Source organism: Morone saxatilis, unplaced genomic scaffold (assembly GCF_004916995.1).
Source record: "Morone saxatilis isolate NCDOM2014 unplaced genomic scaffold, NCSU_SB_2.0 Contig15, whole genome shotgun sequence".
NCBI classification, from domain to species: domain Eukaryota; kingdom Metazoa; phylum Chordata; class Actinopteri; family Moronidae; genus Morone; species Morone saxatilis.
The window spans coordinates 22,071,742-22,086,477 of NW_023339707.1; the positions used below are offsets into that span (position 1 = coordinate 22,071,742).

A 14,736-nucleotide genomic window follows, 5' to 3' on the forward strand; every position below is an offset into this window, starting at 1 on the left:
CAGCTGAGCCATCAGCTGATGTGTGTTGACTAGCTGTGATCATATGATATAGCTGGAATTGAGAACCAAACCTGACTTCGTGGCCTGCCTGAACTAACGCTATGCTCAATTTGCATAAAATCTTACAACTCAAATAAAAACTATACATGCCAATTTTTATGCTGTTTGGCCTTTTAACCAATATTTCTGTAAAAGATTCCCCTTTTGTGTGTCTGTATTTGCAAGGTGTACTGTCTTACCCTGACCTGATTTGTCTATCTATAACTATAGCTAATATGTTATCTGACCTGGCTTCCTGTCCCCACAGCCTGACGTGAAGTGTGTTGGAGAGGACATCTTAGATGAATTTATCATGAGTAACGTGGCAACAACTAATTGTGTGAGTATGAGTACTACCACCACCTTTATATCATTCAGCTTGTGACAACAGTCTTCCTCTCCTTCCTGCCAACCACAGTCAGTATTGAACTACCAACGGTTGAGATTTTGGCATGCAATATTTAAGACCACAGTGAAACGAGACCAGAGAGCTGAGCCTGCTGAACGTTCCTTTTAGCAAGACCTTTATCTGGCCCCTTACACGTTGGGACCAGAGGAAGTGGTTTTCTCCACTTAAAGGAAGAAGATTGATGTGTTTTAAAGCGCTACAGTTAGAAATATGGCCCTGATAAAGGCAGATCTTTTCTCAGACATTCCTCAGGCATTGTAAATCTTGAGACTGTGTTCCTGGCGGGAGACAAATAAAGAGGAGGGGTGATGTTTCCTCTCTTGCTCTTGGGTCCTTAAGACAAAAGGAGGAATAGTAAGGGTGTGGCTTGATTTTGTAGCCTTTAAAAAACATGGAGGTGTTTTTTTTAAATGTTTTTTCACATCAGGAATGGGTGAGGTATCTCTCACCCTTACAAAATAAAATCTAACTTTAAAATGTCATATTTGGAGCTATCTCAGAACATAATTATAGTTTTCCCCTACCGTGTTAAATCCTAATTATTACCTCCACCAAGGAGGTTATGTTTTCGTTGCCGTTTGTTTTGTTTTTGTCTGTTAGCAAGATTGTGGATAAACTACTAGCCCAATTTTCATAAAACCTGATGTAAGGGTGTAGCATGGACCAGGAAAGAACCCATTCAATTTTGGAGTGGATCTGAATCACAGGCCTGATACACAAACAGACATATATAGCAGTTGAGCTTGCAGATTAATATATCAAAGAAGACTTAGGAGTTGGCCTTGGCAGAGGTCTGTGCTCTCCGATTGCCCTTCTAGTTGTATGTGCAGTTAGATGATGCCTCAAACCACAGCAAACACATGATGTTCAAATAGAACTCACTGTTACATTGTACAGTATGTCAGTCCAGGTGCACAGATCCAAGTCAGATCACAGTCCGCATACTTTAGTCAGCCTCTATTTCGTTCATTACCGTATCATATCTTCTGAGCCAGGACCATCTGCAAAAGTCATTTGTCCAACTCAACCTAAAGTACACTTGGACTACAATGCCAGAAGCCTTAGCTGATTATTAGTTCAAATGCATGTAGCAAAAAAAAAACAAAAAAACCAGTTATTTTCTTCAGGCAAGAGTGAGTAAATGGCATGAAAGACCTTGATAATAGAGGAACAGCCTGTATCAATGCAACAAATTGAATAAAGCAACAATGCTCTGAAGTAGCGGGAAATATGAAAGGTCCTTTTCACACCACTCTGTAAACTCCCACTATGTCTAATATGTCAAACTGAAAATCAAATTGTTCCCCTTCTACACACATTATTTCACTATCAAATGAAATCTTTGTGTTGCAAAATGTGTTCATATGCACACCTACTGTAACTCTAAACTCCAGCCATGGGTGCAGGAGGCCACATAAGGTCAAGCAAAGCAGGGTATGAGACAATGTAGGATTCCTGAGAGTAACATGTGATGGGTCAGTGACACAGACAGATGGAGAAGAGAATAGGTTCCACTGGAGGGAATTGGGCGTCCGAATTCAGCCCTCCGGAGTTCCTTCCTCTCTGCCTCACAGATCTGGGTGTTGCAACAGAGTCCAGCTGTGGGCCCACTCCCAACTAACTGAGGATTCGGGGTTTGCTCAAAGGGGTCTTCTGGGAACACTGAGAGCTGTCTGGATCACATTACAGAAAATGAAGAGTGTTCCAGAGTTGCAAAAGTTGTGCAATGAGTTGATATCATAGTTTGCGGTCAAGGTGGGAAAAAGAAGGTGTGGTCAGCAAGTTTTCCATCCCACTGCATTTTGTCTCCATGACACACAAAAAGGCCTATGTGTGCTGATGGTCAGTGGGGAAAATCAGGAGCACACATTTGATTGTGGCCCCAATAAGACCAAAAAGAGATCAAATGTCTATGTATGTTTTAAGCTGTACATTTAAAGTTTTTCAGGTTTTTTCATTTTTAAGTTAAGTTTGTGTTTAATTCTCCGAATCAGGGAATTCAATTTTTCAAAATAGTCATAGTTAAAATGTATTGTAATATGTGATACACTTTACATTATTTCATGAAATGTGCTGCACAAAATAAGTGAAAATCAAGTCTTTGTGTCTGTTCTTATTGAGAAAGCTATTGTAAATTAGTACAAGTATGTACCTTTGAAATACAAATCCTTTCTTGTAGGAAGAAACTAAACGCATTATTCAGGAGAATCCTGCAGCCTGGTGCCAAAAACAAAACTGTCTTCTAAAAATCTTTCAAGATGGCAACTCGATGAAGTTGACCAGTGATGATGGTGGGTATTGATAGCATCTATCAGTATATAATAATTTGCAAATGCACATTTTCAATTATTTGTGACACTTACTGCAAAATACTGCATAGACCTGATAATGATGTACTGATATATTTCTCATATTCATTCTGCAGCTCCATTGCCTTCTATGCTAAACACTCTCCAGAGTACTCATTTGAAAGACCAGGTAAGATAGCACTATATGCTACCAGCTTGAATATGATGGTGTGTAGGTGAAACAACCATGAACCCATGGGGGACATCGTTTACTGCAATTTGTCGTACTGTTTGAGCAGTTAGTATACAAAAAAGTACAACATGCTTAACCATTTTTACTAACAGGAAATTACAAAATCATGCAATGTTGGACATCAAACTGCAGCTTTGGAATGACACTGCCAGTTAAAGAAAGTAAACGTGAAATGTCTTTTTTAAGATTTAATACTTTTTGTTTTCTAGGATCTTTCTTGAGCTACAGTGACACATAATTTATTTAAAGGTCCAGTGTATAACTATTGGCAGAAATGCAATATAATATTCATAGGTATGTTGTCATTAGTGTATAAACACCTGAATATAGGAATCATTATGTTTTTTTATATCTTAGAATGAGTCCGGTCGCAATGTTAAACCGCCATGTTTCTAGAGTAACCAAATAAACCAAACACTGGCTCTTAATAGGGGTGCTAACTTGGCAGTCTACATCGTGGATAACTGAGATGACTCTACACAGGCATAAGAACAGTGATATTAAATGGTTTCAAATTCACACACAGATACTTGTTTTGACCACAATCTCTTCAACTTGTTTGCAGCTGAATGCTACAAATGCTGTTGTGAACCCATCATCATCATCATTATCATCATCCGGTTCCTCTGTGTTTGTGGGAATACTGGTCTCTGGTTTGCTTGCTGCCCTTGCAATTACTGTAGGATACTGCAAATGCCAGCGCAGGACTGACACCAAGGGAGTAAGGCTGGTAAGCACATATTCCGTTAAGAATGGATGTTCAGTATACTATATGTTTCCACTGTGGACCTCATTTACTTACTCTTTGGTTTACATGGCCATGCTGGCTCCCAAGGAATTGCCAGTTGTCAGTGGTGCATCATTCAGCACAGAGCCCGTGAATTGAAAATCAATGCCTTTTCTTCTGCAGACGCTGCATAATTCTTCATTTGATCATGTTTGCAATTGCATTCCAATTTGTTCACCTTAAGTGGTTCGATTATATAATTTTCAACACTGATCTGAGTGACCTAACATATGACCTGCAAGTGTGTTTTATCATAAATAGGTCTTTTTTCACCATGTGTTTGCAGCTCTCCCTCAATTTAAATTCAGTAACACTATGCTTAGATATTCTCTGGCAAGGTTCATGTTTGACTACATTTGAAATCAAAACTGATTATTTTCTTGCTTTGGCATCAATTTCTGCCAGGGTTTCAATTAGGGAATGTTGCTGGCCAGCTATCACAGAGTATACATCGAGAAAGACTGTTTGTGCATTATCCAAAGACCTACGCCCTGCTCTCTGCTGCCTCATTCCTCTGCAGAGCTCACTGTTTCATCTACTAGCCAGATACAGCTGTATCACATGATAGAGACCACATTAGAGGACGTGTTTGTGTGTTTATAAGCAATAGTGGAAGGCTGTGGGGGTGGATGGATTTGTGTACATGTGCATCTTTCTATGCCTGGCAGAACTGTGCCTGAACAAAAAACAAATGCTTCATTTGATTGAGCATGCTTTATATTGTTATAAAAAGAGCTTCATGTTAATTTCAGCCTTTCCATGACGAGTTGTTCATTTGTGGTGTATTTGCAGGCAGAGGAGGCCTATCCAGTAGATCAGGAGAACCAGGGGAACACTCTTGTGTCTGTGGCCCCCCTCAACCCCCCTCCAGAAACCCAGGAGAAACCCAGTGTAAATGGAGAGTCCCCCGAGGCAGCCAAGACCCAGCCTCCTCCTCCCACCAACGGCCACTCCACCACCAAGACAGCAGACACCGAGCTGTGAAACAGTCTACAAATAACCTCTGCACAGGAATTACCCACACAAACACACACATACACACACACGTATATACACATGCCTCTGCAAACTCACCTCCCTTCCTGAATCCACACCTGCCCAACCACAGAGTGTCCTCAGCAAAGTGGACATCAGGGACTAGACCAATGTCCTACATCCACTCTCTTCTTGTTACGCTCCTTTTGGCTATGTGCCTCAGTACACATCAGGAAAACTAGTCTGATGACGATGATGGCGGTGATGAATTATGTCAGTGATGACGAAGGCTCAGTCCCTGGGTTGTTGACGGCAGTCAGCCTGGGAACGAAAGACGGGTGATTGGCAGTTCTGGGTGGAAAGAGAGTGTATTTTAGCATTAATCAGCACTGGTTCCCATGATGACTGCAGCCTCTGGAGTCACAGCCATATGTGCTGTCAACACACCGCAGGGTCCTTGCATGTCATCAGGTTTAAAGCTCCCACCAAACCTCCACTAGTAAAACAGCATAAGCACATAAATGAAATAGTTTCTTAGTTTATTTTAAAGCCATGAAAGAAGAAGAGAAAATGAAACACACTGCCTTAAAATCTGTTTACAAACTACAAACTTGAGAAAATCAATTTGGCTCTGATCTTGTTTGTCTGATTGAGTTATTGATCTGTTGGTGTGCGAATGTGTGTATGTGTGTGTGTCTGCTTTCAAATCCTGTGTGTGTGTCAACTTGCATCTGTACTGTGCATGGACTGTATGTACAGTATATCCATATGTGCATTTAAGCTTGTTTACTGTATGTATGTTTGGTTGATGGCAAGTGGTAGATTGATGTTGATTAAGTTTGTGAGTGAATGATGAGTCTCAATGTGCATGTGACATTAGCCATGAAAAGTGTACAATTTTGTAAAAATGAGTTGACAGAGTGATGGCTCACGGACTTGCAGTTGGTCCCCATGGTGAGGAGGAAAGAGTATTAAAGTTTTAATCACACCATTTTCTTGAAGAGGTGTAGCTGCAAGGAATTCTCTAATCTATCGTTGCAAACTGTGGTGAAATCAATTCCAACGCCAACAGGCGTCTTGACAGTGGCTTCATTGTCACTGCTGAAAATCAAGAAAGTGACCAACAGACTCATAAAGGCCTCAGACACAGAGTTTCTTACTGTCAGCTCTGTCCATTTGTCAGTGTTATTCTCTTTTCAATATACTGTATATGCTCTTTTTACTATCATTATTCTATTGAGCGGTATGTATAGTATTGTGCCTTTTTTTGGTATTGTTTTTATTACTTGTATTGTTCCTTCTATGTGCCAAAGGATTTCGTTTCACAGCTTCTGTTCTACTAAAATATGTACCTCTGTGGCACCATTACAAATTATGATCCAGGTCATACAGCAAAAAGAAATATGTTCAAGGGCTATGACTGTTCCAAAAAAAAACATCTAATGGCACAGATCTGTGATTTTCTTGTTCCTGAGATTAAATACAAAAGGAAAAATGCAATGTTTTTTAATTGAACTGGAACACAGAAATATTGTCTGATCAAGTTTGTGTAATTTCATTGCTAACTAATTTTAATGTGACTCTTGTCATTTTACTAGCATCCTGTAGTTTAAATTGGATTTAACATGAAAAAATAAAATGCAAAAAAGAAATAACTTTTTATGAATTGTCAGGTTTTCTGCCTCATTTTATTTCTATATGAATATAAATACTATAATCATAAGAGTGGGTGGAAGGAGCAATGGAGTTTAGAACCACAGAAACATTTGCACATCCATTTACACACTCTAACGCTCTAACACACATTGAATTAAAATCCCGTACAGCCCATAAGGTCACACAGCTGGTTTGCATAAGCAGTAGTAATGACATCAGTTCACACTGTTTTGTCTTTCACAGTTTGGGTGGGGCCGTGAAAACATCCACCAGCTGTCTTTTGGAAACACCACAGGACATATTAATGAGCGCAGTGCCAGTCCAGAGACGACTCACCATACATCATCACATCATCATGTTCATATATGTGTACCTTTAACTCATTTTCTGTCACCATCCACTGTATGTGACAGTGTGACTAGGTTATTTCCCATCTGCTCACACCCTTCTTTCATCACAAGATCAATGCCCTGGTGAATTCCTACCCTGCCCTGTCCCCTTTCCACACCCTACTAGGAAAATATTTCCTCAAGGCCATTGAGCAGTGCTAAAGAACAATCCTGTTGTCACAATATGCCACAACCGTCACAAAAAGCACATACCGCAGACATAAATATATTGGGTTAAAGACTGGCTAACTGCTGCACAGTGCAAATTTAAAAGGTGTAAATCCCGGTTCACTTGAACACTGCTGTGTGTATGTACACTTGGACATTTCTGTTATTTGCAACCTTAAACTCTGGGAGGTGAATCATCAGCAAACAAGATATTATTTTACACACAGTCTCTAGATTAAAAAAATCAACAGACTCCCCCCCTGTTAGAATATCCATTTCACTTCCCTTTAGATTGTTTTTCTGCATTCCTCAGGCTCTCCTTTCAGACATAAAGGGATGGTTCACTCAAATTACATACACAATAAAAATCCATACTCTCTCACTCATCCATAATAGTACCTTGCCAAGTAGATAGTTTGATTCACCCAGGTTTTGAGATATACATCTCTGGGTTTTCAGCCATCGGCCCAATACACTGGATATGAACTGAATTGAATTTGTGTTGCACGCAGTTTTGGAAAAAATCGACATCAACATCTCTTTCTCTGGTCTCTCCATAATCCAGAGACCTTGTTGTGAACATTTTTCTATTGGAAATACTATGAAAAGTGTTTACAGCACAGATACAGCAGGCGGTCAATTCTGTGAGCACACAAAGTAAATTCAATTCAACACCATTGTGCTCTAACTGGCCATGTAAGTGAATAAAATACGGTTTATTTGTATTTTAGGTGAACAAACCCTGTAAATCTTCCACCTATCGGCCCCTGTACCCCTACAGTATATCACTCCAAATCTTCTCTTCCACAGCTTTTCTTCAATGTCACACAAGTCCCCCAGCTCCTGCCTGCTCTCCTCCCTCCCATCCTTCATCCCATCCAGCTCTTAGGTTTCTCCACCCCTCTACTCCTCCATCCAGCCAAGAGTAGTGTATGTGCAGTGGAATCTGGGATTATGAACAAAACTCAGCTGGTTGTTTTTATTGTGGGGTGGCTCCCCCCTCAGCGTAGTTCCAGCTGCCAAATACGTCATGTTTTCCTTCTCCATGCCAAAGCACGCCCCTTCTAAACTCATTGATGGTAAGATAATATTGGGTGGAATGGAAGGGTGGGAGGTAAAGGAGAGCACACACAAGACTGAATGGGACCCTGAGGTCAAAGGGTGTGGTCTGCCGATGAGCCTCTGTGATGAAAATTAAAAACTGATAATCTTTCAGGTTCGTGAAAAGGTTACGTGCAATGCAAGGAGGCTGTATTAGCAAAGCAGTTCATCAAGTCTTTTATCCTGCAATGATTTTTTCCACAAAATGGAAACGTGCAAGATTAATGGAAACTAATATTTTACGGCAAACCCCTCATAACTGTCTGTTACATCATGCCTCTCCTCTGCCTGACTTTCCTATTTGAGGAGAAAATACAATAAGGAATGTTAATTCCTCTCTGGAACCACATGTTTGGTGTTGATACTGAAAAACAGTGGGTCTTCCCACAATTGATAAGTTATATTCAGTGGTTATTGTGGGGACCATGTACATAGTTACTCCCAGAGCAATTCATAACACTTCTGTCATCCCATCCTGGAAAAGAAATAAAGTCTTTAATCCAGGGAAAGCAAATAAACAAATACATTATTGGCTTAAACCTGCAATTACTAACTTTTAGCCACTTGAGGGCAGCAGAAACGAGCTGTGAACACGATAATAAAATGTATTCGATATGGGCGAATTTATGAGCAAACAGTTCAGCAGATACAGAGCAACATTAGCATTGATTTGGAGTGATATGCCTGGCTGGCTGGGGAATCTAAGTCCAATACTCACTCTTTTTGGTTTCCACTAGATATCTAGCTGTTTGGTCATTAACTACCAGTTTCTTAAAGATAATTAACCAGCAATCTTTGAAAAGCCTAGGTCATCTGAGGGTATTTATGGAAGAGAAAAATACTCTTCCAACCATCTGGATAAAAAATAAATGACAAAAATTTTTTTTTTAAAAAAGGTCTGCTGAATGGCCTCTGTTTCCGAATCAAAACAAAGATGGCAACCCGCATTGGAAACGTCTTTTGCAGCAGGCGGAATATGTTTTCATCCTAATGGTTGGAGAAGAGTCTTTTTGGGATTCTGGAAATGCCACCAGAATAGCGGTAAGTGCTTTTAATGAAGGGTTCAATCGACGGCTGTTGTTGTTACCTCTGTGACCCAAACAGGCCAGTACATGAGAGCCACAAACTGGGGCTATCTGCTGCTAAGTGCTCGGTGTTTACCAGCTGGTTGCTAACTTTACTTTCTATTTGGTGCTTGGTTGGTGGCATACAGTTAACCTAGCAAAGGGTTGTTATTTAACTGAAAACAGCAGCCTACTGTATCTGAAAACGACTGGTGAGAGAAAACCAGCACAATGAAGTTGTAGGGATTAAAAACCAAAACAATGAGCTGAAAGATGGTAAAATGCTCAGTAGAGCTGAGAGAGATGATAATACTCAGAGTTGTCACTCTGAGCAACCCCTATCACATCAACTCAAGTGATACGTTACGTATTTGTTATAATATCCGCACATTTCTTTGTAAAAAAAGTAGGCTAAAAGGAAATGGCCAAAAAGTGAAGAATAGCAAACTTATTTTTATTATTTAAACAGGAAGTCCCTCGAGATTGAAATCTCTTTTCTGAAGCAGACCTGTCCAAGATAGCACAGCAGTTACAATTCAATTCAAAGTAGAAATAACAACAATTGACAGGGGAAACAAACATCACACACACAAGGAAAGGCCTAAAACCAGCTCAAATAAGGCACTAGCATTTACATAATAGGCTAACCAAAATAAACTAAAGTAAACAGATGCTTTATAATATAATATAATAGCTCAAAGTTGAATCTGAATCCTTGGATAGAGATGAGTGACTGGAGAATTGGCTGCGTGCTGATATCCGGACCTGGAAAAGTACTGCACAAATCTGTAAATACACTGTAACTGTGGAGGAGAGCAAGCAAAACCATTGAGTTAATTGCACTGAACACTTTAATCTCAGTGTTCTGTGAATCAGCATGCATGATTTCAGAGGATGAATCACACACTCTATCAAAGCAAGAGATCTGTGATCAAAAACACGCTTACCAACCAAGGCACAATCAACCCTAACTTAGAATCAGTTAACACAGTGCTAGCTGTTTTAGTTTTTTAAGACTAAACCAAACCAAGTTTGAACGGGTCTCTGAACGTGAAAAGAGGAAGTGCCGTAAGTGTACTCCACTTGATGAAGTGATTTATGTTTCTGACATCTTGGCAGCGGTGAAAGGGTTTTTTTTCTTTCTCACGCAACACCCTTGCATGAACACAACAGTATGCATTCACCCACACTAGACATTCTCTCAAAGCTCATGACAACTGGAGAGAAACTGAATATACTTTCACATTTTTTTAAGAAAAGTAAAAAAAAAAAAAAAACATCATGGGAAATGTACTATGCAGTTTCAAAGCTGGGATCCACATTAAGGGAGGGGTCCACTGTAAGACAAATATGGGGCCCCACTGACTAATGTGCGCACATGAGGGAGTGACCAGGCACATCCTACATGTAACTGTCCCATTACACAGCTGTGTCAAAGGCCGGTCAGTTTTTCATTGATTCTTGTATAATGACAGTTTACACTTTCAGCCCTTAAAAGTCACGACAAAATGAGTGTTAATAAACTGCTGGTTCTTACTATCCGTCTAATATTTGTATTTTTTTTTGCTCTATAGCACCTTTCTTGAATGTCTAAAATAGCTCAAATCCCTGTTAAAACGAAAGGACTGAGCCGCATTGTGAGAACAACAAATGTACTAATGAACAAATGATGAAAATTGAGAAACTCAGATTTTATATTTTGTCTCCATAGACACCTAAACAGCAAATAACAACGGAAACTTAAATTGATATCCCGTCTGTTTCCTGCACATTGCTCTGTGCTGTCGTCTATTCCCAACATCTGCCGAGGGAAACAATCTGGAAGGCATTGTCTCTTTTTTTCCAGTGATGCAACTGTCCATAGAAGGCACATCACACCCTGTGGTAAACTGGAGACCACGCAGTCGATTGCATACTAATTGTCATTTACTAATGTTGATTTTAGTATTCTAGAAAAAATCCACAATAAGACAAGATACTAAAAGTCTCATTTACCAGGCTAAAAAAAAGGTGTGATGTTAATTACTGTAGCATCTAAATACTTCTTCTAATCTAAATCTTTATTTAAATGTACATGAGTAACAACAACAGGCAAATACAATAATAATAAGTGATTTCCATCAGCCCACATTGAACTGATCCAAACTTTAGATAGAGTAAAGCAGGCAGAGGAAAGTGAAGTTTGAATGTGATATTGTTGGGTTAGGATGCCCCCTGCTGTGGCCTTAGGGCCAAACTTGGGGGCACACAAGAAACAGCAAAGTGAAAAGAAATCTAAATTAGTTTTCACCTGACCCAACCAAAGTTTTAACTTCAGACTTGTGGGACACCATATTCTTTTCTCATACACATTATATGAACTTTATTCAGTACAGTATTAACAGCAGCTGCTTGGTAAATCTGTTGGAAGTGAGTCATCACTGTTAATTCCACGCTGTTTGGATTGTATTTCAGCAGAGAGGTCTCTATAGCCTCATTAGCAATCCAATCTATACAAGCTCTATGCTCTGCCGGTTCACAGGGGTGTGGTGTGCAAGCAGAGGACACCATGGTTCAGCCTTATGGGGGCAAACATATTCCGTTCTGAATCCCGGGGCCTTGGCACTGGATCCGATGGAGCTGATTGGTCTACCCTCAGCCTCCAGGTATATGTGCAGTTGAGAACAGCTAGTGATGAAATTGAACGTCCGTAAGATAAGATCAGATAAAGATAAGACAAGCTAAACTGCATTGATAAATACTATGTACAATATACATGAATAGTAACTGCAAATTGTATGAAGACACAAATGGTCACAGTTACGGTGGGAAATAAGACAATCACAAGAAACAATTAAATATAACAACTGCACTTTCATTTAAAACAAAATTGCACTAGAGGCAATGGAGTCGGTGGTATCTCAGTTACTTTTACATACTGTAAGAGTTGCTTTCTTAGGCAATTTTACATGCCAGAAGCAAAACATACATTCCAGACATCCAGTACACATTAGATTATTTTTCATTGTCAGTAGTCCTGTAGGTGATTTATACCTCTGCTGTTAGAATGGGTTACATATTCAGGTCACATAGCATTCTTTCAACGGCCCTGAAAATGTATTTTTCTTCAGCCTCCTTCTATCAGAGATGGGGTCCTTTATGAACACACAATTATTATTTTTTTTTCTATTTCTAGATTATTTGTGTTTTTGTCTGTTTATTTTTTTTCTTGCTGTTTTGAAGGGGGCAGGATTCAGTTGGAAAAATGTAATGTCACATGTTTCTGTGCACCAGTTACAGTTAACTAAATCTAAAACTAAATGTGATGACAGCTGTGGGGTTGTCTGCTAATGTTGCCAGCACTGAGTCCAATCTGTTCAGGCCACACAATCAGTCCTGGTGAAGCAGATTAACTAAGTTTTGGGATTGTTGAAGTCTTAAAAACTAGGGATGTTTTTCCCCCCGAACTTTAACGTTTGATTATTTCTTATTTTGGTTATTGCTTATTTGGTGTAATACTATCAGTAATATCAGTTTTCCTAATGGATGCATTGTTTATATAGCCTTAATTAATCTATATAAATCTTATATTTGCTTAATAGCTCTGTGAGGGGACAGTTATTAATACATTAGCGTATGGTGCTCCATCTGGAAATACTACATCGCATTATCAATAAGTGGTGGGCAGGTGAGTGTATGAAATAGGGGAAAACCGTGTTCTTGAAAGTTTGGAAAGTTTGGAAAGTCCGACATCAGAATGCCTTCAGCGCCGGGAACTTCCACATCAAGGTGGTATTTCACGTTTCCGCTGATGGGAACAGCTGAGGACCACACAATCAGCTGCTACAGGCTTTTATTGATACTCTATTCCAATCGACTGAAAGGTGGAGAAAAACCTCCAAAGATCAATAACCGCTTCATGCAACGAGAATTTCAACGGTAGGGGTGGGCCGACGTCAACCTGCGTCCTTCCTCCATTAGGAGCGGTTGAAATCCTTTGTTAGGTATGATAATAAATGTGTATTTTGCATTAACTTCACGTATTTGTAAGTAAACAATACCTCTACACTCACGCTGGAATTCTCGCTAAACCCGGAAGTCCACGGGAGTGAGCGCTCTCGAGGCGAGTGCTCTCGCGCCCGCGCTGCGCCTGTTTGTAAACACTCGTCAAAAGCACGTGACCCGATCGACGCCTTTCGGGTCGACGTCCAATGAGAAAACGGGGGTGTGTGCGGCAGGGGCGTGGCTTGGTTGTGTTGCTGTGAAAATGTCGATGGACCAGGGTTATGTTTTCCCCTTTATCAGTGCTGGAGAACCGCTGTGGTATCGATATGAGGCTGGGACCCTGGCGAGGGGGGGTGGGGGGGTTGTGGCAGCGGTGGCGGAGCAGCAATAGTGAATTGAGCGGGCGTGTTGCGAAAGAGCTGCTTTCGGTAAGTCACCCCCCCCCCCCCCCCCCCCCTCCCCATTCCAACTGTTTATTTACATGCAGTGTCTGTTCAGCGAATCATATAGGTTACCATCGTATGTATGGATATAGGTTACAGTGCGTCTATGGGCGTTAGGCTGTTTTAGTAACGTTTAATAATGTGCTTTATTTAATTTTTTTTCTTCTATGACGTTTTTCTGTAATGTTACAATCAGCACGCGTCATTTGTCACATGTTTGATTGTTCTAAACTTGTCAAAAGGTGCTTTCTTATTAAAAGGCAAAACCAGAATTACGCATGCCCGTGATTTGGTTGTTACGATGCAGTGCGCAGTTTCCAGCGTTGTATCCAACGTTACCCGGAAATAAGCAAGGTATTTGCTCTCAGCTGTTTCCTTATAAAAACAATGTCTGAGCGTATTTGTGGTTCATTCTCATCCTCGGAGCCAGTGAGAAGCAAAGGGAGCAGGGTGGGATGGAGAGGTGTGCTGGATGCTTGCTGCAGGAGGATGTTGCGCACTTCAATTTACCTCAGGAGAGAGTGGTCCGTGCATCCATGCGGTACTGCGTAATGGCTTAATTTATGAGGTAGATGTTGTTATTGTCTGTATCTATGTTGTTTTTTTGTTTATTTTTAGAAGTGTAGACTTGAATATAATTGATTTAGCTTGTGATATCGTTTCATGTGAAGATTAGAAGTAGCAGGGTACTATTTCTTCATTTAAAGTTACATAGGAGGGGGGAAATACTTTTAAACAAGTGTATTATCCAAAAAGAATCATAAGGAAATCTATACATTTTTACAACTTTTTTAGGAGATTTATATTCTAGGTTCCTTACTATGAATTGTGTTATTATTGCACCTGTCAGAGTGTGTCCTGCTGTGTATAATTTCCAGCTAAGCCTACTGTATTTTAATTGTAACATGTTCAAAGAAATGTAAAATTAGTTAACACTTCATTCAATAGCCGTTTGCTGTGTGTAGGCCTAAAGTTTTAATTATGTAAGACTGTTTTTCCCATTTTCTCATTTGCAGAAATAGATTTCATTCATTGACTTTTTTAAATACGTATTATTGATTTTCTCTAAAGGCTCATTTTGGTTGTTTGTAAACATATAGTGCGTGCGCCTGCTGTGCCAGTGTGCCTTGACTCAGCTTCATCCATCCAGAGGTTTCTATGTCATACGCACTTTTTATTC

The 14,736-nt window shown here is 40.0% G+C and overlaps 1 protein-coding gene across 1 annotated transcript in view; it reads left to right on the forward strand.

Annotated features, from left to right (window-relative positions):
* The window catches only part of si:dkey-261h17.1, a gene marked incomplete in the record, with an annotated part of 17,617 nt that extends 11,206 nt beyond the window's left edge, over positions 1-6,411 (forward strand). The window contains 5 exon segments of the mRNA XM_035656089.1: positions 308-379; positions 2,628-2,739; positions 2,874-2,926; positions 3,555-3,719; positions 4,569-6,411. Of these exon segments, the coding sequence (XP_035511982.1) occupies positions 308-379; positions 2,628-2,739; positions 2,874-2,926; positions 3,555-3,719; positions 4,569-4,760 (594 nt within the window).
* Positions 6,412-14,736: the final 8,325 nt, after the last annotated feature.